The 27,445-nt window shown below is 39.6% G+C and overlaps 3 protein-coding genes across 3 annotated transcripts in view; all 3 read right to left on the bottom strand.

Moving 5' to 3' along the window:
* Positions 1 to 15: 15 nt before the first annotated feature.
* Positions 16 to 2,501, bottom strand: LOC122092279 (pentatricopeptide repeat-containing protein At2g36980, mitochondrial). The gene has a single exon (XM_042662605.1). The coding sequence runs from the start codon at positions 1,945 to 1,947 to the stop codon at positions 16 to 18; it is 1,932 nt and encodes a 643-aa protein (XP_042518539.1). The 5' UTR covers positions 1,948 to 2,501.
* Positions 2,502 to 5,111: 2,610 nt separating this feature from the next.
* Positions 5,112 to 19,018, bottom strand: LOC122091119 (bifunctional 3-dehydroquinate dehydratase/shikimate dehydrogenase, chloroplastic-like). Its single transcript, XM_042660951.1, has 11 exons — positions 17,996 to 19,018; positions 17,667 to 17,908; positions 16,351 to 16,456; positions 15,824 to 16,042; positions 9,306 to 9,652; positions 8,871 to 8,934; positions 8,638 to 8,746; positions 8,415 to 8,558; positions 6,842 to 6,990; positions 5,553 to 5,715; positions 5,112 to 5,449 (listed from the first exon to the last, which is right to left on the bottom strand). The coding sequence occupies exons 1-11, from the start codon at positions 18,014 to 18,016 to the stop codon at positions 5,406 to 5,408; spliced, it is 1,608 nt and encodes a 535-aa protein (XP_042516885.1). The 5' UTR covers positions 18,017 to 19,018; the 3' UTR covers positions 5,112 to 5,405.
* Positions 19,019 to 24,109: 5,091 nt separating this feature from the next.
* Positions 24,110 to 27,445, bottom strand: part of LOC122091120 (bifunctional 3-dehydroquinate dehydratase/shikimate dehydrogenase, chloroplastic-like) — a gene marked incomplete in the record, with an annotated part of 13,001 nt that continues 9,665 nt past the window's right edge. Inside the window, 6 exon segments of the mRNA XM_042660952.1 lie at positions 24,110 to 24,246; positions 25,072 to 25,147; positions 25,778 to 25,940; positions 26,347 to 26,495; positions 26,602 to 26,751; positions 27,106 to 27,214. Of these exon segments, the coding sequence (XP_042516886.1) occupies positions 25,104 to 25,147; positions 25,778 to 25,940; positions 26,347 to 26,495; positions 26,602 to 26,751; positions 27,106 to 27,214 (615 nt within the window).

The raw sequence follows: 27,445 nt of genomic DNA on the forward strand, positions 1-27,445 counted from the left end.
AATGATCCTAAATTCCTAATTTTGTTTTAGTGTAATTACACAAACAAAAACATCCGGGGGTTTCATCCTTGCTTTATAGTTTTCAAAGCCAAACAAATTTGGATTTCTCATTTCAGATTTTAGAAAATTTAATATTGTATACAAGTCTTCCATGTGAGGATATGAATGTTTCCCAGCTACAAAGACCATGACCCTGTTTCCCACTTCAATCCAACTACAACCAGGCATCTTCTTTACCCCTTGCTCCACCATTGCCTTCCGCACCTTCTCTGCTTCCTTCCATTTCCCACTTGCACAATACAAATTTGATAGCAGCACGTAGCTCAGTTCTCTCTGAGGTTCTATGATCATCAAATCCTCTCCTACCTTTGCCCCAAGTCCCACATTTTCATACGCAACACATGCGCCAAGAAGAGCTTCATGTGAGCTAGTCTTCATACTTACTGTACTTGAATATTCTTCAACCAACTCTCTTGCTTCTTTCAAGTACCCACCCCGGCCAAGCATGTCCACCATGCATGTTAAGTGATCTGCTTCATGAGAAACTCCATAAGCTGATGCCATTAATTCAAAAAATACAAGGCCTTGCTCTATTAGCCCCGAGTGACTACACGCCATTAACAACCCAATGAAGGTCACCTCATCAGGCCTTACTCCAGTACCCACCATCTCTTCAAAAAGTTTTATAGCTTCAAAAGCTTTACCATGTAGCCCAAATCCAAATAGCATTGCATTCCAAGAGACCAAATCCTTATTGATTATATCAGTAAAAGCTTGACATGATCCTTCAAAGTCACCACACTTGGTGTACATGTTTACTAAGCCATTGCCCACGTAGGTGAAGGGATGGAAACCATGGCGGAGAGCAGAGCCATGTACCATCCTACCACACCCAAGAACTGCCAAGTTAGAACAAGCATGAAGGATGGCCCCAAAGGTAAAGTCATCTGGTTTGATAAGATTCCTCATCATGTCAACAAAGAAGACAAGGGCTTCTTCTCCATGCCCGTTCCTTGCATACCCTGAGATTATAGCTGTCCATGATATGATATTTTTCTCAGGTGACTGCCAAAACAGAGCAAGAGCATAATCAATGTCTCCAACCTTCATGAACGCATCAATCATGGCATTCCAAGAAACTTGGGTTCGAGTCCTTGCAGACGCAAACGCCTTCACAGCATCATGCAAGCAGCTTAGTTTGGCATAGAAACTAAGAATTGAGTTGTTAGCCTCTACGGCAGAGCTCCAACCGCTTTTGATGATACAACTATGCACCATGCTCCCATAGCGAAGTTCCGCTACCTCAGCACAGGCGTTCATGAGGCCAGTGAATGTGCAGAGGTCGGGCTGGCAAGCAGCTTGTTGCATATCTTTGAACAAGCTCAAACACAATTCAATCTCTCCACAACGAGCATAGCCAGCAATCAACATATTCCACGCAAATTCCCCCTTACTGGGCATTCTATCGAAAAGCTCATGGGCATCACCAAGCTGACCGGCTTTCACATAAGCAAATAAAGTGGAGCACCACGAAACTTCATTCCTGAGGTTCATCTCATCAAACACTTGAACAGCACAGCACGGAGAATGACATTTGCCGTACATGTCTACAAGCGAATTGCAGACGGGCAAATAAGATTGGTAGCCGAGACCAATGACGAGTGCGTGAATCCTCTTCCCATACAGGAGTTCGCCGGCATCTGCCGACGCACTCAGAATGGCAGTGAAAGAAAAATTATCAGGCACCATGTCGGCAACCCTCATGTGACAGAAAAGAGAGAGGGCTTCTTGGGCACGACCCGACTGGGAATAACCAGCGAGCATAGCATTCCAAGCAATGGAATCTCTCTGCGGCATTTCATCGAACAGCTTTCTCGCAGAAACTATCCGCCCCGTTCTAGCTAGCGTAACGATTGTAGATGTAGTGCGGAACAAGCCTGAAGGCATGTCATTCTCCTTGGACACTTAATGTGTGGCAATCTTGTAGAGCAGAAGTCTGTTAGACATGACAATAATGGTCAGCCACTGATCTGGAGAACCGCACACCGATGGATCAGCTGTTCTGAATCAGCATTCAATATCTGTCCTTTGTTTTTTTTTTTTTTTTTTTTTTAATATATCCTTATTTATCCTTCTGATGGCAGAAATTGAGACAGGTGATAGATGATGACTTGGACAACCAGGTGATAATTCGATCTCACGTGAGTACGAGACCACTTCAAGTGGAACCTTGAATTTTGCTTAAAAAACAGAAAAATTAGACGCCTGAAAGAATAATAAGGTTTGTTTGCTATGCATTAGAATCTGGGTTTAAAATGCATTCTGAAAATCGATTCTTCCCCGTTTCCTTTTTTAGTTCAAAAGATTGTGTTGGTATGCATTCTCCGAATAGAATCTAAGATGCATTAAAAAAAACCCACTTTCCCAGATGATATTCTTTCGATATGCATTAACTTTGATAATGTTTGTTTCTACTACGTTCGTTGCACTTTGAACTGGAAAGCCCATGTTTTGACGAAAAGGGCTGTCATCGGTGCATATGTCAAAAGTTTGGTGAATTGATCCATTTTTGTACATTTTACCTTTTTTTTTTTTATGGTTTCATACATCCTACTAACCTGTAGTATGGAATCTTTCTTTTCATTCTAGTCTAGTGTTGCTTATGCCCAAACAAATGGATGTGAAAAGATCATACTGCCTCTCACTTTGTATGTTGAAGATGTTCTCACGCACCCTTTCATTGGTCCTAAATTGGTGTTGACTACACCAGACTGACAAACCCTTAAGTAAAATATGGGGAAAAGCTTTTCTATACCATGGATGACAAAAAAATTTTAGCCATGAATTAGTATTAAGAATACTAAACTTGTTTCCAATTTGAAAGTAATCAAAGAACACAATCGTAACACTATGGTTGTGTTTGGTAGCCAAGAGAAGAAAGAAAAGAAAAGGGAAAAATATAAAAATTGTACTATTTTCTTGGTTTAAGAAATTCTCATCGTGTTTGGAATGTCCTGAAATCAAGAGAAGATTCTTTTTTGAATTTCAAAGTTCACCTTGAGAATGGTAAAATTCTCTTCTGCTGCCAAAAAAATAATCTTGCCTAAAACACAAGAAAACGCAAGAAATTAAAAACTTTTTTTTTTTTTCTATTAGTAGGCAAATAGACATAATTTTTTTATTTTTTTACTATTTCATTTCATTTCTTTTCTTCTTTTTTCAAGATTCTTTTTTCTTTTCTTCTCTTGACTACCAAACGCAACCGTGGATATTGATAATGAAAAGGAAAATTCAAAGTCATCTCATTTTTCCATGATCCAATTCTCTTGAGATCAGTGTTTTGAAAATCGTGTTGCCATTGAGCAGACCTCAACACAATGGTAAGGCTACTCTATTGCAACATGATGGTTGTAAGTTTAAACAAAGAACAACCTCTCCACAAAAGTGAATGTGGACGTGATGAGGCAAGCAGCAATGGTTCCAATTTCCAGATCTCCAGCAGCCACAGATGAAGATTGGCTCTGAAAGACTTTTGGCATGGGAGAAAGTTTTCCTCTACTTGACTTGACTAGAACATTCACCACTCCATCCTAAGGTTCACAAACCTTTATAGGGTATTAATATGTTATACCCTCCCAATACCCCATTGCGCATCTGAACCTTCTACAGTGGATAGATTCACACCCTATGGCTGAAGAAAAACTTGGTCCTTCCAACGTATTTGAAAAATTCTCAAACATATGAAGGAGTCTTGTTTTTTAAATTTCATTTTCTTTCACTAACTTTCTCGCTAAACAATCTGGGGTTCAAAGTCACTGCTGTGGAAATGTTCTTAGTATTTGCTTTCACTATCATTACCATTGAACCCTATATAGTTTTCCCCTATTGGCAAAGGCAAAATACAGGAAAATGAAGAACTAAGTAGAGGTTCTTCTTTCCACATAGAAAGGTTCTTTGTTAACCACCCCAGGTGAACGGATCAGGTTCATGTATAAGAATGTTCTCGTACATAGGGGTGTCAACCAATCGGGCCGGTTCGGTTTTGGTCGGGTTTAATAGGGCTTGAAGAACTTCAAAGGCTACACCGTGTCCGCCCATTTAACTAATCGGGCTTAGTTATTGAGGGCATGGTACACTTTATATTCGGTCGGTCGGTCTCGGTCTATAATCGGGCTACCTTAATCGGGCTTTAATCGGGCCTTAACCGGGCTACGGACATGTTTAATGTTAAACGGGCTTTAACCGATTTTTAAACGGGCCCTCTTTGAAATGTATTATTATATTCCGGCCCACTCATGCAAGCCCAAAAAAATGACAATAAATTAATAAATGATACCAAATATAACCATTATTTAAAATGTGAACATGTCTTTACTTTTTAGTTTTTATTCTTTAATTTGGGGGGTAAAATAGGTATTTTACAATCATTAAAGGGTCGGGCCAAGTCGATGCACAATAGGCCGATCTCGGTCGGGCGTTATTCGATCGGTCTCGGTCAGGCACCCGACGGTCCAAGTAGCAAAACCGAGACCAACCATTTATAAACGGGCCGGGCTCAAGCCCGACACGTTTAATAAACGGTCTGGGCCAGGCCGGTCTATAAACAGTCGGTCCCGATCGATTTAGTCGGGTCAGGCCACTAATTGACACCCCTACTCGTACACTCCTAATCCATGGATATAAAATATATTAAATGAAGAGAGTGAAAATTGAGTTTTTTCCACATAGAAAGGTTCTTTGTTAACCCCTCAGGTGAACGGATCAGGTTCACGTACGAGAATGTTCTCGTACACTCCTGATCTGTGGATATAGAATATATTAAATGAAGAGAGCGAAAATTGAGTTCTTCTTTCCACATAGAAAGATTATTTGTTAACACCCCCTTGAACGGATCAGGTTCACGTACGAGAATGTTCTCATACACTCCTGATCTATGGATATAGAATATATTAAATGAAGAGAGAGAAAATTAATTCTACATCCACAGACCAGGACCGTTCTCGTACATTTTCGTACGTGAACCTAATCCGCTCTCCCACCCCTTAAAAAAAAAAAAAAAATTCATTCCCAAAGAGGGAAAAACATGACACATGAGGAACACGACATGCAAATTGAAAAGAAAAAGGGGTAGGGGAGGATTCAATCTATTTAGGGAAAAATATGAAATTCTACTAACAATGAGGAAACAAAAGAATTACAATACACTTCTGAAGCCAACAAATGGATAGGTTGCTCCCTCAATTATTACCATTAGAAGAAAACTAGAAAGAGGAAGTATTTTTTTTTGGGGGCGTGGGGGTGTGACTAGACAATACAACAGAGGGAACTAGAGTTTCTACACAAATTACAATTAGAAAGGGCTTCAGCTGCAAGGAGACTATCAAACAAGGGCTGAACAAATACACTCAATAATTTTTCGTCATGATTTCCCTGAACAGTTCCTTGGGTGCTGCACTTGGAGAACGATAAAGAATCACATAAAGAACAGGGGCTGGATAAGAAAGGAAACTCAAGATAAGTTAACTCAAAAAAGATTGATATTTCCAGCTTACCAGGCAAACCTGTGAACCTCTCATATTGTTCATATGCCTGCCCAATGAACATCTCCAACCCGGAAACAATGGTGGCACCAGATTCTTCTGCTTCTCTCAGGAGTCGTGTCATTTTGGGGGTGTAAACAGCATCAAAAACCAGAGAATACGAGCTCAAAGCTTGCTGCAAAAAAACATATTGTCTGTACACTTCTCTCGCATTTTTACATCAAGAGAGAGACACATGCAAAGTTGATGCTTGTATGTTATATATAACAGGTAAAGCACCTGCTTACTTTTCTTACCATTATGTGTCATACATATTGGTTAATCCTAATCCATGTTCTTGTCAATATGTGATAAATCATATTTGCTAATCCCAACCCATGTTCTTTACCATTATGTGTCATACAACAGATTGGGTAATTCTGACCTTGTTAATATTAGATCAGGCTTGTGTCCTTGTTCCGACTCAGGCAGACTTTAAGAAGAAAAGAACACAACCAAATTCAAGAAATTCAACACATCTTTTAGGTCCGTGTCTACCACGTTTCAAAAAATTGGGAATTGGATCCATGAATCGGCCAATTCGTAATGGAGTCGGCTGACACCAATCCCAATTTCCATCAATCTTAATCACTGCAGCTTGAATCGGAATCAGAATGGCAATTCCGTAACCGATTCCTTTGTATTTTCAATTGAATAGGACAAATTCTTGTTTCCAGGGCCGATCCCAGTTTCACCTTTATATTAATAAGAACCAGTTGGATCAGACCAATTCAGGCCGATTCAGATATGATTTGGATTGGAATTGGCTCTGACCGATTCTGCCACAGACTACGAGATTCAAAACCCTGGTATCTACTCTTTTTCTTGTGTCCTAACTTGTCCTGTATCTCCTTGATCTCACAAGTCTAAGATTCTAACTAATATTCCACCGATAGAACCACAGATATTAAAAACAAAAAAACTCAAAAAATTGCCCAAATTTCTTAACTGCATAGTTTATCCCTGAGATAAAATCAAAACCTTTTTGGCCAATTATATAAATGGGCTAGGATCCAACATGTGTACTTCCTGCCATTTATTAAATGGATGGGTGTGTGCATCAGACATTCTAATATGATCCACCCAACCAACATGTCATTCCTACTCGTGTAAAAGTTCCCCAGGACTCTTCTACAAAAAATGCACATTTTGTCATATGTCAGATACATGGAATAAAAATGGCTACGGGATTCATGTATTTCTCATATGGCCAAGAGGTAGTGATGTACGTGCAATATGGAAAGAGGAGCAAGGAAACAAACCTTAGGTATGGGAGTCTCATCTACTTTGGGCTGCATTCCAATAGATGTTGTATTTGCAAGGATCATCCCATTTTCGGGATGGAAATTTTCTAATTCAGCTATAGAGATAGCTTCTCCTCCAATCAGCTCGGCCAGTTCTTTAGCTCGATCTAGTGGTCATGAGAAAAAATGAATCGCCATTGAACAGGGTGAGCTCAAATCAATGTTCAATTAAGAAAATATATATATTCTCATTACTATCATTGTAGAAAGAAACTGATGAATGCCTGGATTCATAGGCTTCATGCATTTTCGAATCTGGCTACTTGGTTGAACAGCCTGACCATGAGTTGACTAAGTCAATCCAAATTGTTTAATACAGTTGCGTGAAACAAGCTACAAAAATTGGTTAGGTGCCATGTTGTCTCTTTTTCTAAGAGGCCTTCCCAATGACTCTTGTTGTCACAAAAATATATGTAGCATGGTTGAGTTGACATTCAACTCAACCCATTTCAGTGACTAGCTGTCCAACAAGTTCAGTACAGCGCATCAGTCCATGACTCACATACTAACACATGTATAAAGTTACAGATTTAACATATGATAAACATAGTTCCAAGATTATGGTCTCAGGAATTATGATGAAACAATTGACTGATAATTGATAAATAAAAACATTATTTTTAAACGTACTTGAGGTGAGCAACTAAGATGAATAACAAATCCTCTCTCTCCCCCTCCCCACCCCCCAAAAAATAGAAAAAATGGTACTCAGCTTGACATAGTTATTACAAGATTTCAGTCAATGAAAACTTTGGCATATCTACTAATTTTCCAGTCACTTTGGCCACATTTACCATTTTGGTCAACTCAAACACCTACATCAACATACACCACCTAATTTTACCACGAAATACTTGAAGCATTATAGTATCAGGTGAAAACTGAAACAAACACAAGAAACCTAAGCGGTTTCGTATTATCTTTTTATTTTGGCATATATAAGAGTTTTATGTCGTTTGGTACCATATATAATTTTTTTTAGGTATGTATGTTTTCTCAGAATTTTCAATAAAAAAAAATTCTAAAATACATTAGAACTTCTAAATACTTTTAGTGTAAAAAATTATGTGACAAACAGTCAGTTGCTTCAATTAGGAACATGTTTTTACAACCCCCACACCAAGCCCACCCCCTGAAAAAAAAAAAAAAAAAAAAAAGAGAAAAAGAAAAAAGAGGGCAGGCATACACTTGAGTGAAGTGGTGGCCTTGGATGCAAGGCAAGCCGCATGCCCATAACACTGTAAAGACCGGCTCATTTTCTCACTTAAATTGTTCCAACCACCATATTGCTTATGAATGAGGGTCTACCAAGATTTCTTTTGGTGAAAAATAAAACCTAATGAGTCTGCTTTATGGATTTGCAGCAACAAATCTCTGAGCTAAAGATGAATTAAAGGTGTGATACTAAGAAAGGCAGGAAATCGTCTCATGAATTCGCACTTGATGTCATTGACCACAGAAACAAATGAAGAAAATAATATAACATTTCTTGTTGTGAAAGCCAACACGGGAGATGCATTCTGAATCTCACCTAAAGTGCGATTGGCAATTACAACTCTTGCTTTCTTCTCCTTTGCACCATAAGCAAGTGCCTTACCAGCACCACCAGCTCCAATGACTACAAACAATTTACCAGCTAAGGGTGAACCACTTGAACCGTTTGTAGAATGGGAACCTGTAAAAGAAAAAAAGTAGATTTTTAAGCTACAAGGTCTATACATAATCATCCAATAGCTTGTAAAACAAAATAAAACCTCTTAATCCAGACTCGATAGCAGTAATTGCCCCAATATAGTCCGTATTGTAACCAATCAGCTTTCCATCACTTGGTCTCCTAATAATGCAATTAACAGCTCCAATAGCCTGTAAGGATTTGTCAACAGCATATAAATTAGCTATGAGATTTGAAAGATAGCAAACTCACCCTCAAGATCAAAAGTATTTGAATGTCTTGATAGTCAAATGACGGATCATCTATTCAAATTACCTTTGCAACAGGATCAACCTCATCACAGCGCCTAAGGGCATCCTCCTTGTGAGGAATTGTACAGCTACATTTCAAATTAAATAATACAGAAATCATTAAGAGAATATTACCACTGAATTTCTACTAATATAATTCTTTAAGAAAATTGCATAAGCATTGAAGACTAAAACTAAATCTATGAAGCAAATCCATACTATAAAAAACAATCATTCAATACAGAGAAACCAGTAAAGCATAGAAAAAAAAAAAGGAACAACTAGCACTAAAAGTAAATAAACAATTGGAGGTAAAGAAACTCATCATACCAATCAACAGCATGCCAAAGACTTGAGTAGCCACAAAATATATAATTTTATTTAAACAAGCACTAATAATACCAGTTCACTTAATCATTTAAACTACATTTAAGTTGGTATCAGAAGGAAGAGGTTGAACCTGAATCCTGCAAAATCAGGAGATGAGTAAACATCAAAAAATTTTCCAACGTCATCCACCAGCAATGGTATGAAAACTCCATTAAAACCAACTGCTTTAAATGCTTTATTGTAAAGAATAGGTGATTTGCTGTGCCCCACAGGTTTGCCAATAATTCCAAATACTTTGGTATCAGGCCCCATCTGTCTGAGATTGTATAAATCCAACAAATCTTTGAGTGTTGGTTGCCCAGGAGCGGAAACCATTCCTGCCTCAATTGTACCGAAAGTAAGATATCCACCAAATTTTGGGCAAAGCAATCGTGACATCAAACCCCTCTCACTCATAACCAGCCCAATTATTGGAACCTGAAATTTCATTTAATGTGTCATGTGCAATTTGATAAGAGACATAATAACAACATAGAACATCTGAATATACAATGAATTCTACAAGCAGCAGAAGAACGGGAGAACGAGTTGGAGAGAGCTCAACTCCACTCCACTCCACTCCACTCTATGTTATTGATTCTTAGAACCAAATTACAAGTATGCCCATAAGACCCTATTACATACTATTTTTCCCATTACACCCTTACAACAGTATTCCAACGTAATTATGCCCATCAAAGGAAACATATGTGACAGATGAAAATCTTATAAAACCAAAAAAAAAAAAAAAGAGAGATTTGGTGATAATAAGAATTGAGAAGTTAGGAAAATAAGAAAAGAACCAAGGAAGCACATCTAGGTTTGGGGACAATCACACCTTAAGAAGAAAGCTCTCAATAATGCTGGAAATTTTAGAAGTATAATTAGCCTTGGATGAAGTGGGCGAGCCTGTGGCGCAACGGTTACATTGCACTATTGGTCACAGGTTCGAAACTTGGAAACAGCCTCTCTTGCGAAGCAGAGGGTAAGGCTGCCTACATTCCCCCCCCCCCCAAAGATCCTACAGTAGCAGGAGCCTCGTGCACTGGGTTTCTCTTTCAATTAGCCTTTGATGAGAGAAACAGTATGGCAAAAATATACAGGCTTCTCCCCTAAGACATCCAACACCCATACTCTTTAGAACTAAGTTAAAGACTTCCACTATTACAACAACTACTTGGCCTTTTCCCAACTAAATAGAGTCGGCTACATGGATCCGTGAGAGGGAAAAATAATAATAATAATAATAAAGTAAAAAGAAATGAACACAGCAGCACCTCAGAAACATCCCACCTAAATGGGCTTGGCTACATGGACCCTTGCCCCTGATGCCCTCCAAACAACTCTATTTGAGGTCATACTAGAGTGATGACCTAAATTCCACTATTCTACACATATATTACCCAAGCAACTCAAGTTATGGCCAGACCATGAACTAGAGTCTGTTGTGCTGTTTCGTTTCACCAAATTGTTACAAACACATGATATAAATACATAAAGTTGATTGAAACATTGATTCATATTGAACTGACAGGTTTTGTGCGAAACCTGCTGTCAAGGCTAAAAACCTGTCATTCCACTTCAAATTCTTGGTGGAACAAGTTGTTAGAAGCTTGTACAAATCATTTACAACTAAGATTTGGTGGGTTTCAGGGAGATTGCTTGAAGATTCACAGTTTGATAGTAATAGCCAAAGATGGTGGATCTTGGTGGAATGGTAAGGTTGCTCCATTGCAACCTAGTGAACGTGGGGTCGAGTCAAGAAACAACCTCTTCGTGAAGCAGGGTAAGGCTGCATACATTATAACCCTCCCCAGACCCCAGGCAGGCGCCTCGTGCACTAGGTACGCCTTTTATAGTATTAGCCAATCTCCAACCCCACAAAGTCGGATTTATTTTTTATTTTTTTCTTTTTCTAGTTAATAAAAATTGAAATTTCTTGCACCAATTTTTTGGGAAAAAAAAACAAGGTTGATACTTAGTGATTGAGCTAACTTTTATATATGTTAGTCACCGTTGGCAAATAGTGAAAAAACAAAAACCCTGTTTTGGTTTGAAAAATAGTGAAACTTTTTTGAAGTATTTTGGTTGCCTTTTCAACCCAGAACAATCTATTCTGTTAGCTCCATACTTACATATTGGATAACTTAGGGCCCGTTTGATAACGTTTCTGCCATTTATGTTTCAAGAAACAACAGAAACATAAATTTCCGTTTCTAAAAACATAAACGGAATTGAAGGTGTTTGATTAGTCATGTTTCTGGAAGTCGATAGTAACCAGCGAAAGAATGACCACGAGTCGTTTCCAGAGAACTTGTTTCGCCTGGGTCGTCTCTTAAACCATAAATAGGTAGAAATTTCAATTTCTATTTCTGAAAACAAGTGAAACGAAACAGTTTTATCAAACGCTTTTTGTTTCATTTCTGCTGTCCAGAAACGGTAGAAACGCATTTCTTGAAACGTTATCAACCGGGCCCTTAGGTTACTATTATTTAAAAATTTAAAAAATAAAAATAAAAATAAAAAAGAAGTTGTTTTAAGAAAGAAAAAATATAAGACTGAGGTATAGATTAGAAATAGTTTTCTTGCTGTCATATGATTTTTCATTGATGTAGAAAATTTAGTGATGTAACATTTCTTGTCACAACAACATAAGGAGAGCACATCATGGCTTCTCAGGGAGGAGATGAGGGTGACACTGACATAGCATGGAGGCATGGTAAACCTATAGGGAATGAAAAGAAGAGATATCAATGCAACTATTGAGGGGAAAAAAAAATCTTGGGAGTTGGGGCCACTAGATTTTCCATGTAGATATAAGGATGTGGCCAAACGCCCCAGGGTTCCTTATGAGGTACAGAAGGCCATGAAGCGAGGGATAAAGAGGAAATCAGACAAGAGGAGGGCAAGAGAAGACTTTGATGATGTATTGGGGAGACAGGTAGAGGCAGGAGACTCAAACTTTGATTTTGATTTTGTTGACGAGTTTGTGCCTGTCGATGTGGAGACAAAGATAGATGCCAGATAGATACAACAAGCGACCAAGGGAGCCATGTCACACATTAGATGGAGCAAGATAGACACAGACTTCAAAGAAGGAGCTATTTCCTCTAGAGCAAATGGAGGAGAGGCTGGTTCTAGTGGTAGTGGTTCTAGACCTAGAGCAATTACAGGAGAGGCTGGTCCTAGGGGTTCTAGAAAGGGAAATAAGAAATAGAAGCAACCGGAGTTTCCATTAAGGACGTCACAAAGTGTGAGGGCAGCCCTACCACCACCATCCTTAGGGGATAGTGGATAGTGGTGATGATCCTACTGACATAATTGAGCAAGATCCTGCAATTTACAAACTGAAGAGTAGAGAGTGAAAGCTGAAGCAGGTGTGGGGTCAATGGAAGGGAATGGTGGGGGATGTAGTGTCAAAGTAATTCTTTTACCACAACATCCCAACACATACCACTAAGGGGCCCCAATATCAGAACATGTGAGACACTGTGCAGGAAGGCTAGGGAGTGAAGGGGTCCACGACTTATGAGTGGATGAATGTGTATGTACCCCAATAGAAGGAGTTAGAGGAGTATATTGAGACACTCAAGGGTCTATGGTTAGATAATCGGGTCACTGTGATGTGTGATGGTTGGATTGGACCTACCAGACAGTCCATCATCAACTTCATGGTGTATTGTGATGGGAGGACTGTGTTCCTCAAGCAAGAAAATGCATCCAAGGAAAAGAAGGATGCAAAACATACTTATAAATTATAACTTGTTGAAGGATGTGGGGATAGAGAACATTGTCCTAGTGGTGACAAACAAAGGTAGTAACGTCAAGAAGGCAAGGGAGAAATTGATGAATAACAATAGATACCGCCTTTGTTGATCCATTGTGCAGTCCATTACATTGACCTCATGTTGAAGGACATGGGGAAGAAGATATTGGTATAAAGTGTGGTTGAGAGGGCAAGACAGGTGAGTAGGTGACCACATTTATATACAACTATAGATATGCCTTAAAACTATTGAGGACCAAGTGTGGTGGGGATTTGGTTAGGCCGGGTATCATAAGATTCACCACCAACTACATTGCCCTGAAGAGCTTTAAGGCATATCTATGTTTGCCTCAGAGGAGTGGTTTGGTTAGAGGGAGACAGGTTCCTCAGGGGTTAGAGCTGCACAGTCGGCCACATCTAGTGAGCTATCCTGGTACGACCTGAAGAAGATTGTCACATTACTTGAGTCAGTTGATAGATGCATTGGAGGATGCGGTAGCCAAGTGGGAACTAGACGTAGATATCCAATCGGTCTGCCTTAGTGAGGTATACTTGTAGTTTCTTAAGTTATTGCAATCAATGCAATTAGTCCCATTCACACATTCATATTGACATATATCAATGTTTGCAATGGAAATAGATGAAGATCTTCAGGGATGCACTAAGAATTTATGGCTGTGCTGCCTCATAAACGAGTTGGGAAAAACTGCTCCCGGTAGGTCCAACTTAGTTACTTTGTTCAATTCGCTATTTCATATATGTACTTATCCAAGTTTTAGAACTTACCAATAATATTCTAATGCAAATTAATGTTGGGTGTTATATAGGAGAGATGCACCTAACCTAAGAAAGATAGCAATTAAAGTGCTCCCCCAGACATGTTATGCCTTTGGATGTGAGCGCAACTCGAGTACATTTTCACTCATCCACTCGAAGAGGCGGAACCAATTGGGTCATAAACATATGAGTAGCTAGTGTATGTGCACTACAAGTTGTGCAACACATATAGATGGACATGGAGAATGACCAAAACCCAATCAAACCGAGGGACATCTTCCAACTAGAGTCAGATGAGGAGGATCCCTTGTATGGGTGTGGGTGTGGGTGTGGGTGTGTGTGTGGGTGAGGGATTGTGGTGACACAATGATAGACCAGCCTAGTTGTAGGCCCAATCCAAAGATTTCTATCCAAATAGGGGCCAATGCTAATGAGCTCATGCTTTCTCGAGAAAGTCGAGCCACACAAAGACACCTAGAGCTTTTGAGGCACATCCTGACGAGGATGATGAGGAGATGGACTAGTTGCATTCTAGTCAACGTACTCGCACAACATCGCCCTCTGCTGGTGGAGATGATGGTTGCGATGGTGGTGGTGCTGGTGGTGGTGGTGATAGTTATGCGAGCCTTAGAGAGGAGTCTGACCAAGCAGAGGAGTTGAAGCCTATCAGATTCACATGAGAGACTCAGTTTGATCATGCTACCCAAGATGCCGATCGTGGTGCACATGCCCTTACATGTGGAGTTTATACCAAAGGCCCGCATCGTAGGTTCATACTAGATGAGGAGCATGACAATGTTGACATGGAGACAGATGTTGGAGGAGTAGTAGGGGGTCTGGGCACCTAGACAGTGGCGTGTACCACTGCACCATCATTCCCCATCCCACAGACACATCCAATGTCAGGTGTGGAGGCATGCATTCCACACTACTTGGTATGATTAGTCATTGGTTGTGGCATTATTTATCAATACCATCTCCTTCCCAGGTCTCCAACAATCTATCAATTCGGCCCATTGAGCAACTATAGTGGAGGCACGGTCACATCAATTGCCCGACCCGGTGATCTATATTTGAGGTTGGGGTATCTGGAGTATGTGTATGATGAGACATATCAGGCTGTTGTGATGGACTTTGAACATTTCTTCCGACAATACCATGATGTTGCCATATTTTGTGCTCGAGTCAGAGGAATGCTTTCGTCGGTGGCAGCAATCTTCCTCATCTTTCGAGCTTGCCCAAAACTCTATGTGGTTTTAACATACAGTACGAGACTAGGAGGAAGGGCAAGGGACTTTTTCTTATTTGCACCTTCGGGCTTTGATGTGAACTTGTGAAGTCAGACTCTATACATTTGCACATTTGATGTAATATTCTGACATTTAATACTATTTAAAGATCTTTCTCCATTTATGACTTGCAACTGCATATTTTATTTGGTTTCTTTATATTTGGCATGTTATAGAAGTAAATTATGTATAACATAGTTTATCATCTTTGAACATAGTTTATCATCTTTGAGAAATATACAAGCAATGTATGGTGTACATTACCAACCTAGAGTATGAAACCAAACTAACAATTTGAGTGGGTTCTTAATTAGGGTCTTGCCAAGTTTCATCCCAAAATATGACAATTTGATCGCTGAAATGGTCAAATGATTCCAGCAACAGACCCCTACAGAATTTCAACCAGAAGTCAGTCAAAACCCGAAATAATCCGATGTCGACCCTGGTCAAAAACAAATTATTGAACCTTGGGTACACTGAATTATTTGATTTGGAAGAATCATGCATTTGTCACATCAGCTATTCCTTATTAGTAGAAAAGTATTTTATTTCGGGAAAACAAGAGAGATTCAAAGAATGGAATGGAAAAATAAAGAATAATATAGGCACATCTGACCACCTTTATATGGTTCTACATTTCATCAACTTCAACACAGCAACATCTCATGCTAATTTATCATCATACTGTATGACTTCACAATTACATACAATCTAGAAGAATTGGTGGAATATAAGAGATGAAGGAGACCTCTAAGGTCAAAAAATACAGGTACTTACTTGGGAATGGACAGTGATTTGGAATACGCGTGCCACATCCGTGATATCCAAGGCAGTTGTAGCAAATTTCACTATGTCCGCACCAGTAGCTTGTATTCTAGCTACAAGGTTTGCAATATCTTCAACAGATGGTGTATGTTGATAGTTGTGAGATGAAACAATGATAGAGCAATTTTCTGGCTTTCTTCCAGATATGGAATTGAGGAATTCATTAGCGACCTTCATTTAAGAAAAAGCAAAGTTACAGTAATTGAACTCTTGTAGTTTCCTCAACGTACTCTAAACTTGGACTGAATTAAATAGACACGCCTTCTACCCCCAATTCTAATTAGTCAGGTAATAAAATAAAAATCACAGAAGCAAACCAAAAGTCAAACAATTGGTTTCCAGCATGGCACATACAGATCAAGAATATGCAAAACACAGGTAAGCACAATTCAATGAATATGAAAAACACAAATAAGCACAATACAATGAATTGCACAAACAAGTACTCCCATTCCCAAGCATGTAAACAAAAAAGCTACCTGAAGCTCAACATCGATGTAATCAGCTCCCAATTCCATGGCTAACCTAAGTGCATCCCATCGTTTTGTTTCATCACCTTCATACTCACCACCTTCCCATTTTGGTCTGTAAAATATTTGTTTTAAAAAAGATATGAATGTTCAGAACCTGATAGATAAAGATTTCAAATGTGGAATTTCTTATTCCATAACATAAAAGAGATGCATTAAGTAATTCAGAGCAGAAAAAAATCCTATTTGTCCAGATTGATACATTAAACATAGGAAAAACCTAGGAATAAATATCAGCAATTTCAAAAGAAGGGCAAGGCTCTCAAAAATTAACTCCACGAGGATATGACTAGTAACACAGTGTGGAGTGTCATCAATAGAAATATTTGAACAATGAATATTTAATTCAGAGACAGTATTGACTTGTTTAGATTCCCTTCCAAAATGAAACTAAAGACCTTAACAAAATATGCATTCAACACACACATTGATATTTATTGTACTATTGATGACATTAGTTGTTGACATAGGTTATCTTCGGTGGCAATTCATGGGTCTATCTCATATTTCTCACCTCAATTACCTATACCCAATTTGTCAAAGAAAATTGATTCCTGGGTCTAAGATCCACTTTTCACATGACTTTAACAGTGCAATATTGGAAGAAAATAATATGAGCCAAAAAATTCAAAGTATCAAAACCTCTACTCAAAATTATAGATAAAGCCAATTAAGATAAAAGCATGTACCGTGCAATCAAAATTGGTGTATAAGGTTCAAAACATGGTTATATCGACCTGCTAACAGCCATAAAGACTAAACCGCATTTATTCATCTCTGAAAAATAAATTGCCTATTTACAAAAGAGGATAATCAATTAAGGCCAGCCTTCAGAGGAAAACCAGTGTCTGACAGCTCAACTGTGAGTCTTCTAGGTCAGTCACTAATTATGTAAAGCGCTTGAGTAATAATTCTAACCCCCATTTCTTCCATCATATTGCAAAGGGGATTGAAGACCTGCATCCCTTCTATTGATAGATCACGGATCACATTTATCAGTAAATAAAATCCTTACATCTTGAGGTTTAAAATTAAACCTTCCATTCAATACGCTTTGCCATATTGCCTTGTGATACTGATGGAGTTGTTCACAGAGGTTTCAATTTGAGAACTAAAACAAATTACAAGAACAGAAGCAAGGGGTTATGCACTATGGTTTCATGATTGAAGACCTAGCATATAAAAACTCAAAAGCATGTTGCCTAACGGAGAAATGAAGAAACATAGAACTAAAACCCATAAAACATCCAATGCATTAGTTGCACCTGTAAGTGAAGAGCGTAGGCAAAGGAGATTGCTTGACGAGAATTTCGATATCTTGGCGAGGGTTGAAGTTGTTGAGATAGTCCAACCGGACCTCAACGAGGTCAGCGCCACCCGCCTTGGCCGTACCGATCTTATTCAACATCTGATCAACGGATTTCCCCATTATAGGCGCACAAAGCAGCGTTGAATACCTCCCCATTGCTCGGCCACCGCCCAGTTGAAGATAATCAGTAGAAGCCAACTACGATTCAGATTATAAAGCAACAGAAATCAGAAGAAAAGAAAACCAAATGCTATCAACAATGAAGGATAAGAACAAGAGACGTACCGAGAGGCTACCGGACCTCATTGGAGCAGAGTGAAGCTGCGCTCAGTTTAGAGTTTGGAGAGAAAAGATGGAGAAGCTAGACGAGGAAGAGGAGGCTAAGAAGATGCCAGAGGGGGCTAAGAGGGTTGGTGGGAATGGGTGGCGGGTTGGAGTTTGGTATATGAAGCTTTTCGCAGAATTGCAGACTTGTCGGAATTCGGAAAGTGAAGTCGTAATATTATATTATTTTATAATAAGGTAAAGCGGAGTCCTAAAACATCGGCAGCTGAAAATAATCGGCATTTCCTCGGGTATTACCGTTTCTATTGGTGTATGGTACAAAAAGGGATAAAAGGAGCACACAGCCAGCGTGCCACACGTGAACCATCTAAATCAAGTACTAGATGGACGGTGGTGGTCTCGTAGAAGATCCCATCGACCCTGGACGCACTGACGTAGAGAGAGCCCTTACAACGGTCATCTAATTCTTTGGTAGGTGGGTCAGTGGGTGGCTGTATAATGGGCAGACTCGGACTAGCTTTGGGCAACTTAAAGCCCAAGACCAAGATTAAAAAGGCCCAGTCCGCCCAGGAAAGAGTATGATACAAGATTTCAATCTGGTCCGACCGTGGATGTGACTTAGTGAGTCATAATCTAAGAAAAGGGCAGCTGTTTCCTGTCTGGGAGCATAGTTATAAGCGTTTTCTAAATCTCTCTTCTTTTTTCACACAGCAAAGGGGTAGATTAGTCATTTCAATGGGGAAGGTGAGAGATTGATTTAAGAAAACGCTAACATATATTACACGCTCCCAAACATAGTCATTCCCCCTCCCAATTTTTCTTTTGGTATGAAAATGGTTTTTTGTCAGCCAACCAACTAGCTAATTGACACCAACCCAAGGGTGAGCAACGAACTTGATACGAACCGTAAACTTGAATATCCTAAGTTTGACTCCCATTAGGCACACCTTGGGCCACTCACACGGAGGTATTTATTGTTCGTCACTACTTTCAATGAAAGTTGAATGGTTCTCCTTCAACCCCAATATAACCCGATCCATGCAGCTGTGAAGTCAATATGTTAGCAAAAAAAAAAAAACTAATTGATATTTGACATTGTGTTTTGAAACACTAGAGCACGAAAAATTCAAATGTATCCCCTCCGCAAAAAAAAAAAAAAATTTTGATAAAGGGTCCATATACTGAATACCTTCAATTTTTTCCCGTATTTTTGCTCCTCTGTCAGTGAACCTCTTCCTCCCCCTCCCCCTTTTTTTTTTTTTTTTTGGAATTAGTGAACCTCTTCCCTTCCCTTTTACTAGAATGCATTTTTTGTTCAATGAGGGTAAATAATGTCATTTTACATATGTACTCGAAAAAGTGCAAAATTAATAATCTTTTTTAATGATGTGACGATAAGTTTTTTTTTTTTCAAATTATTTTGAAAACCCATTTTTAATCCAGATAAAGGGATAAGGCTAGGCACATTGTTGGGTGCCCAGCAATCTGTGTCACTCTCTTTCCCTCCTCTCTAGAAATGACCCCATACCCCTCCCATCCATGCCCCCTTATTGGTTGAGTTGCTAGCTCCTAGAAAGCTAGTAGTATGCCTAACCTCTACACCTATTTTTGAAAGAAATTATAACTTTTCACTTCACCACTTTGGCAACAAGAAGAGGTACTCATTTAAAATGGGATTGAGTTTCCTAAACCCATGAAAATCTCTTAATCAACGAGATGTGACTTTTTAATTGGACTGAAAAAGGATAAAATTGGAACCTATTGTTATAGAAGATTAAATGATGACATTCATTATTTCATGTGGATGAATAAAACTTCTACCTTAAAATTATTCCTAGCATCCCTACCTTCAAAATAAATAAATACGTAAATAAATAATCAAGCTTTAGATCTCACCAAGTTGAAGCGATTTAATCATGGTTCTAAGTATCAAATCAGTCGGATTGGTCAATCCATATCATTATAGGCTGAGACTGATCCTGATACTTAGCCAATCTGGTATTTGGTATCTGATATCAATATCAGAATAGGGGTAAAATCATCAATTAAACTTATATTTTATGAAAAATAGAGTTAAAATTGGCAGATCTAAACCGATAGAGGCCAATCCAAGATCGGTATCATATCCCACACCCAAGAACTAAATCCTTGAACATAACACAGACAATAATCGCTTTCACTTCCATCCACCAAAAACCAAAGAAAAATGGACCACCCTACTTACATTTTACACAACTTGAAGGCACAAAGATATTTCTCAATGGAATAATTATCTCAGTTTTTTTTTTGTCGAAGCTAGAATGGTAAAATGGTCCTACCCTACTGACCTAATGTTTTCAATAAGGGTCCCCTTACCAAAAATAAAATAGGGTCGTGTCCCCACTTTCAAACAAAGTAACCTCAAATTCAAAAAGAGGTTTGGGTAAGGAGCGGACTTACTTATTCATATGCATCTAGTGCAAGGCATCCAAATTACAAGCTTCAGATATCCAGAGAGTAAAAGTTGGTTTTTTTTTTTTCTGTGCTAACGACTGCTATCCAGGCATTTGGCCTAACTAGTCCCGCGGACCCATACTGATCCTACAACCGCATGAACCGGGTCATACCAGGGCTGAATGAGAACCATTCAACTTTCACTGAAAGCAGTGAAGAGCACTAACACCCCCGTGTGAGTGACCCAAGGTGTGTCTAGTGGTAGTCAAACTTAAATGTCCGAATTTGCGGCTCGTACTAAGTTCGTTGCTCACCAACTATGCTACCCCTTGGGTTTGGAAGTTGGCCATAATGTCTCACACACACAAGACAAGGCTTTCTGTGCCAAGGACTCAGTTGTGTTGTTAATCTCTCTGGTAATGTGAAGGAAAGAATATTTCCTAAAGTATGTGGCAAGGTGCTTAATGTCCTTCACTAGGTGGAATACATCATATGGTGGGAGGGTAGAATGATTACAGAGAAAACCAACTAATTCTTTACGATCAGATCTACCTCCAATGCCTCAATACCCTCGGCAATGCTATATAAGAGACCCGATCTCATGGCCATAGCCTCTCCATGGAGGGGGGAGGAAAATGACGCAGAGGTGGAGACAGCTGCAGTTGGGTTCCCCTTTCCATTACAGATGATACATCCAAGGCCCCCTTGTGAACCAAGCATAGAGGCATCAGTGCGCAACTTATAGGACTGAGGCTCAGGTGGCGACCAATACCTTGGGCTGCTTGGTGCCCATGAAGGAGTAGCACCAAGTGTAGCATTAAGGAAATCAGGCCTGGCACGGTAGATTTGTTTTATAATGGATACCCAATGAGAGTCAGGGTGCTTCATAGCTTCCAAGCAAGCTTCCCAAGCAATGCGTTGTTTTTGAATGGTTGGGTCTCTGAAACCTTACCCCCCCCCCCTGCTTCTTTAAATTACGTAGTCTCTTCCATGAAATCCAACATATCTTATTCTTCTCCTGTGATTGGCCTCAATAAAAATAAGTGGCAGCACTACAAAGCTTAGAATGATGTGAAGTTGGCAACTTGAAATGGGAGCTTGCAAAAGTATTCCTAGAGTGAGCCATAAACTTAAGCATGATTTCCCGGCCCCGAATGAGAGAGCAGCTATGGTTTTCACCCTCGAATTTTCCCTAAAGTCTTGTCATTAATCTCTTTGAAAATAGAAGCTTCAGAGACTCTAAACTCTATAGGAAGGCCTAAATACTTCTTTGGGCCATCAGTGTAGGGCATCTTGAGTATGCGGGAGAACCATATATTTGAAACGAGGTTCTGTATTAGGGCTGAACGTGAGGGTAGACTTTTGGGAATTTATTTGCTACCTGCTAGCTTTGCAATAGGTGAGGAGGCAATCCTTTAAGCTCTATAAGGTTAACTTCTGAAAATAATAGACTCTCATCCGCAGAGAGAACATGAGTAATTGGAGTGGATCGGTTACGCACTTTAATGCCATGAATGAGGTCCTGAGATTCAGCCCAAGACAGGAAGTAACTTAATGCCTCGGAAAATGGGACAAAGATGGCCAGTGAAAAGGAGTCTCCTTGTCTGATCCCTCTCGATAAGGTGACGTCCCACACATTGTGCCATTAGTGAGTAATCCATAAGAGACTGAGGTGATGCAAGACATAACCATAGATACCCATCTAATGCTGAAACCCAGCCTTAGAAGAACACTCTCCACAAACTACCACTCAAAACGATCATATGCCTTAGCCATGTCTAGTTTCAGAGCCACGAACTGCTTCTTCCCCTTCTTTTTCTTGATGTAGTGGAAAACCTCATGAACCAGGAGGATATTGTCAAAGATTGAGCATCTTGGGGTAAAGGTTGATTGAGCAGGAGGAATGATATCTTCAAGAAAACTCTTCAATCTGTTTGCGAAAATTTTGGTGACAATTTTCACCACCACATTACAGACTGATAGGGCAATAATGCTCCACCTTCTCTGAACTTAATACATATGTTGGTGACATTGGAGAGAGAAGGGAGACAATTGGTCTGAAAGAACTCCAGATCATAGTTGAAGATATCCTCTTTGATTATATCCAAAAAATATTTGGAAGAATGCCGGAAGTAACCCATCAGGACCTGGCGGTTTGAGAGGGAAAAATTAGTTAATATGGTGTCTGGGCCTTGGAGTGGAATTGGGCTTAGGTTGGTATGTTGGGATGGGTCTGGGTAGAGTACAGGGGTATCAACAGGAGTTGTCATGTGGGAGATGGAGACATTAGATAATAGGGGTAGAATGGGGATTAGAGTTGTCGGGTAGATTGTGGATGTGGGCTTGGAGAGAAGACAAAAGTTGCAGGGACAAAAACAAGTGATCAGGTGGAAATTCCAAGGCAGACACCACTACTCTACTTCTTTTTTTTTTTTTTTTTTTAACGATGGGTATCTAGGCCTTCAGCCTAACTAGTCTCGCAGATCCATACTGACCCTACAACCGTATGGACCGATTTATACCAGGGTTGAATGAGAACTATTCAACTTTTACTGAAAGCAATGAAGAGCATTACACACCCCCGTGTGAGTGGCCCAAGGTGTGCTTATTGGAAGTCGAACTTAGGACGTCCAAATTTACGGCTCGTACCTTAAAATGAATTGTTGTGGAGAATGATTTTCTTCCTGGGGAAAGTGATAATCTCCTTATTGTTCACCTTATAATTGAAATCCCTTCAGAAACTCCTTGACAAATATATCATATCATGCAAAATTGTATTGACTTGTCCCATCAATTTCTCCTTATCTCCTTTCATCATACTCTTCGTTAAATCATATGATCATACGCTCTATTTTTACCATGTGAAATAGTGATGTGATAATTCTGATAGTTGGATGTTTAGGGAATCATGTAGATTGACCATATATGAATTCTAAACCGAAAATCAATATACCCTCTCAAATTTAGGTATGCCCTATCTCTCCATGCATGATGCACGAGTCTATAAGAAGGTGCATATACATATATAAAGGAGTATGCATTAATTGATGCTAATTTTTTTTTTTTTCAGCTAATCTATTGGCCCCTAGGCCACTAGGTGGGTGCCCCAGGGTAGCCCAAGGTGTATGTAGGAGGGAGTGCAATGGTGGCGGCCAACACCAAATGCAGATCAGAGGATTCAACCGGCCAAGTGACCAAAGCCTCGAGCATGCTTCGACAAGACATGCTAAACCGCTAGACCAATTCTAGGACCGCAATTTGATGCTAAAATTTGACATGCAACTAATCTGAGTCTTAACCTATCAATCTAACAATCAAAATTGCCATCATTATCCCGAAAGTAAGTTATTTATTGTCAGGTGTGATTTCGGAAGATCAACCTTGTAAATGATCCATATTTCCCTTATTAAAATACCTTCACATACCTTTGGTGCTCATAAACTTGAATGGATAAATCACTCTTGGGTGGAGCAAGGTGAGGGGAGCTCAAGATTTTGCCCATTGGATCGTTGAAATGCTGAATACATTGCATGACAGTTTAAATCAAGTTGGGCTTTTGAACGAGAGAGAGATGCTCACTTTATTAAATAATTCCTTACCTTAGCATCAATACAATGTCAAGCTAGGAACAAGAACAACTCTACTCTTTGACGGTAGAAGTTTTGATAGAAGTTTTCAGTAAGTTGATTTTCCTCTTGAGCTTCTTTGTTACTAATGGACATGGCCGAAACAATGGATTCTTAGGCCCACATGATCCTGTGATCAACCCATAGCATGCAGTTCTAGGCAGTAGTCAGGCTTGGGTTTATTCTCGGGCCCTGTCAGAGAAATGAACCATGTGTTAGGCTGCGTCACCAATAAAAATTAGCCTTGACACATCTCAAAATCAACAGCCCAGTGTGCACGGCCGTGTACAAACACATCCGTCGCTTCATCCGTTGGATTGAGGGAGAGAGGGTGAGAGTGTACTACATTTCTGCCCCTCTATTGGACAAAGGTCCGAAGCGCCAACCTTTTACATACACGACCGTGCACAAAACCAGATAAAACAAAATGAAAAGAAAAAGGAAACTCTTCAATGGAGGTGTTTGAACCAAGTGGACACATTGTCTCACAGATGGGCTTTTTGTGGCCCCAAGATAGGTAACCTGCCGGTTCTGTGCAACACTTAAAAGTAAATACAGATAAAAGTGAAAAATGTTGAATAAATCAAATTAACATTTCAATCCCCATCAGTATCACTGAAATGCAAGCTTTACAGTTTAAAGGGCCATTACCCAGTGCTGGTCCTGCCTATGCAGGGTCTTAAGAGGAGTGAGTTTGGAGGGCCCTAACCTTTGTTTTTTCAGCACAAAGTGGCTGCTCTCAAGACTTGAATCAGGGTATTTGCCCTGGCAGCCCAAACTTTTTACCATTGCTCCAAGTAAGCTTTACAGCTTGTAACAGAAAATTAACCGAAAACCCAGGGACTGGAAAGAGCACAAGGGGAAGTGGCATAAAGAATTTCCTTCTACTTAAGTTCAGTACATTTTTAAGTTTTCAAGTAATAGAAAAAGAAGTGGCATTTAAATAAGATTCACTAAACAAGATAGGTTATGGGTGACATGTCAGAAATTGTGCTAATTTACATATGAATAAGATACCTTATTAATCATGATAGGTGACGGGTGACATGTCAGGAATGTGCTAGAACAATTTTGCGCATGTAGTCTTCAGGGGCTGCAAATAGCACAGAAGGAAAAAAATAAAATAGGGGGCAATTTTAGTCAAAGTTAATAATTACTTCCTTTTTTTAATTTACCATTATAATTATAATGAACTTTCTTAAATGTTACGAGTTTAGAACACATTTAAATGGTTTTTTTACAAGGTTGCAGGACCTTCCTCATTCAATCAGGCTTGCATTTTGGATGACAGGTTGGGGCTACCTCCTTTTGGGCAGTGTTCTCAGGGACTTTTGGTTTTCTCCTAGGTGTCAGGGCTGGGCACAGCCCTTTATCTGGGTGGGGAATGGCCATTGTGTGCTCCTCAATTCGGTTTTAGGGACAAGGTAGATTTTTCCCCTCCCACCCCAAAAAAAAAAAATCTTGTATTTATTATTGCTTTTGATTATCAGTATGAGAGGGCTTCCCAGGGTCATGGAGTTCCGGGGTGTAAAAAAAACAAAGAAAAGAATGCTAAAACACAGAGACTTCATCAGCCAGTTAATAATATGTAAGATTACAAAAATGTTTATTCTAAGACATTTCAGTATCTTGGAAACTACTCTTTAAATTGCCTTCCATTTTCTAGGTGTACATAAAGCAGTCCTATGACTAACAAAGGGAGAGTAAGGATGGGCATGAGTACCTTCTCCACCAGTGAAGAGATTGAACTGACCAATGGCCTGCCTAATGAACATCTCAATGCCACTCACCGCAATGGCACCAACCTCCTCAGCTTCTTGTAAGAGCCTAGTGTTTCTAGGTGTGTAAACTGAATCAAATACCAGCTCATATGCCCCCAAGGCATCCTAAAGAAGCAGAAAGATAACAAATAAATAAGCTGTGCAGTATATAGGAGGGGGGGAAAAAAAAAGGGCAAACAAAAAACGGGTGTACCCAGTTCACGAGGATCCTGCATTGCAGGATCTGGGGGAGGGTCATCACGTACACAGCCTTACCCCCACTTTACGGAGAGGCTGTTTCCCGACTCAAAACCGCAACCACTAGGTCGCAATGGAGCAACCTTACAGTTGCAATGAGGTCTGCCCTCTCTCTGTGCAATATACAAACAGATAAGTAATATCATGTTTGGGCCATTTGGCAATTATTGGCCTGACTTGCCGACTAGTGCAGTTTTTCAAAAATTCAACGGCATGTGTGTGCACTCATCTGCATATGAGAGAGAGAGAGAGTGAGTGAGAGTTAGAGAGAGACCTTCGGAATGGGTGTTTTATCTGAATTTGGTTGCATGCCAACGGAAGTGGCATTTGCAAGGATCATGCCTTTCGCTGGGCAGAAGCTCCCCAAATCTTGGAAAGGCAGTGCTTCTCCTGAAACTGAAAGTGCAAGAGCCTTCGCCCTCTCTACTTTGCAAAAGTTCAATTATGGTTGGGCTTTAAAAAAACAAAAATAAATAAAAAAGTAAACTTCATAATAATCATTTAAAGAGAAGAATGCTGGCGGCTTTACCATAGTCGCGGTTAAATATGACAACCCGAGCACCTCTACCCTTGGCACCAAATGCAAGTGCTCTTCCAGCACCTCCAGCTCCAACTAGCACAAAAACTTTACCAGCAAGAGGAGAAGTGTTGGATGTTTCCCCATTATCTCCCTTCCTTGCTGTCACTTGCAGTTCTCACAATTATTAATAACAAATAAACTAGGGACATTACACTAACATTGTTTCAAAGACGCCCTTGTGCAGTGAATCAGAAAATATCGTTCACTTCATTGAAAGGATTCACTTTTCCAAACCTTTTATTTATATATTTTTCTGCAGAAGTTACAATGAAGTGGCTTCAAATTCTAAAACAACAAGATTTTCCAAGATATTGATTTGATCCAATACAAAATAGTCATTAAGAGACTTTTCCAAAACTTTATTAATAAAATGATAACAAAGGGGGGGGGGCATACTGGTCATATGGGTGATGCAATGTATCTTTTTGATCACTTGGGATTAAATGATGGTACCTCTCAATGCCTCCTCCATTGCAGTAATAGAAGCCTCACAATCTGTATTATAACCAATCAGCTTCCCATCACTAGGCCTCCTTATAATAGTATTTACAGCTCCAATAGACTGAATGAGAAAGCATGCCATGCTTCAGAAGCTAAAATGGTTATCGAGTCCAAGTTAATAAACTCTAGGTTGATAAGTATGAACTCAACATAAATCTACCAAACTAAATGGTCTAATCAAGCATCTGAATTGTGCCAGAGCGATGTAAATCAGAGGCCAGATGAGCTCATACTACAGCTCAAAATGGTTCTTTCTATAGATGCTTTTCTTTCTTCTTTTTTTTTTTTTTTT

This window comes from Macadamia integrifolia, chromosome 10 (assembly GCF_013358625.1).
Source record: "Macadamia integrifolia cultivar HAES 741 chromosome 10, SCU_Mint_v3, whole genome shotgun sequence".
Lineage (NCBI taxonomy): Eukaryota > Viridiplantae > Streptophyta > Magnoliopsida > Proteales > Proteaceae > Macadamia > Macadamia integrifolia.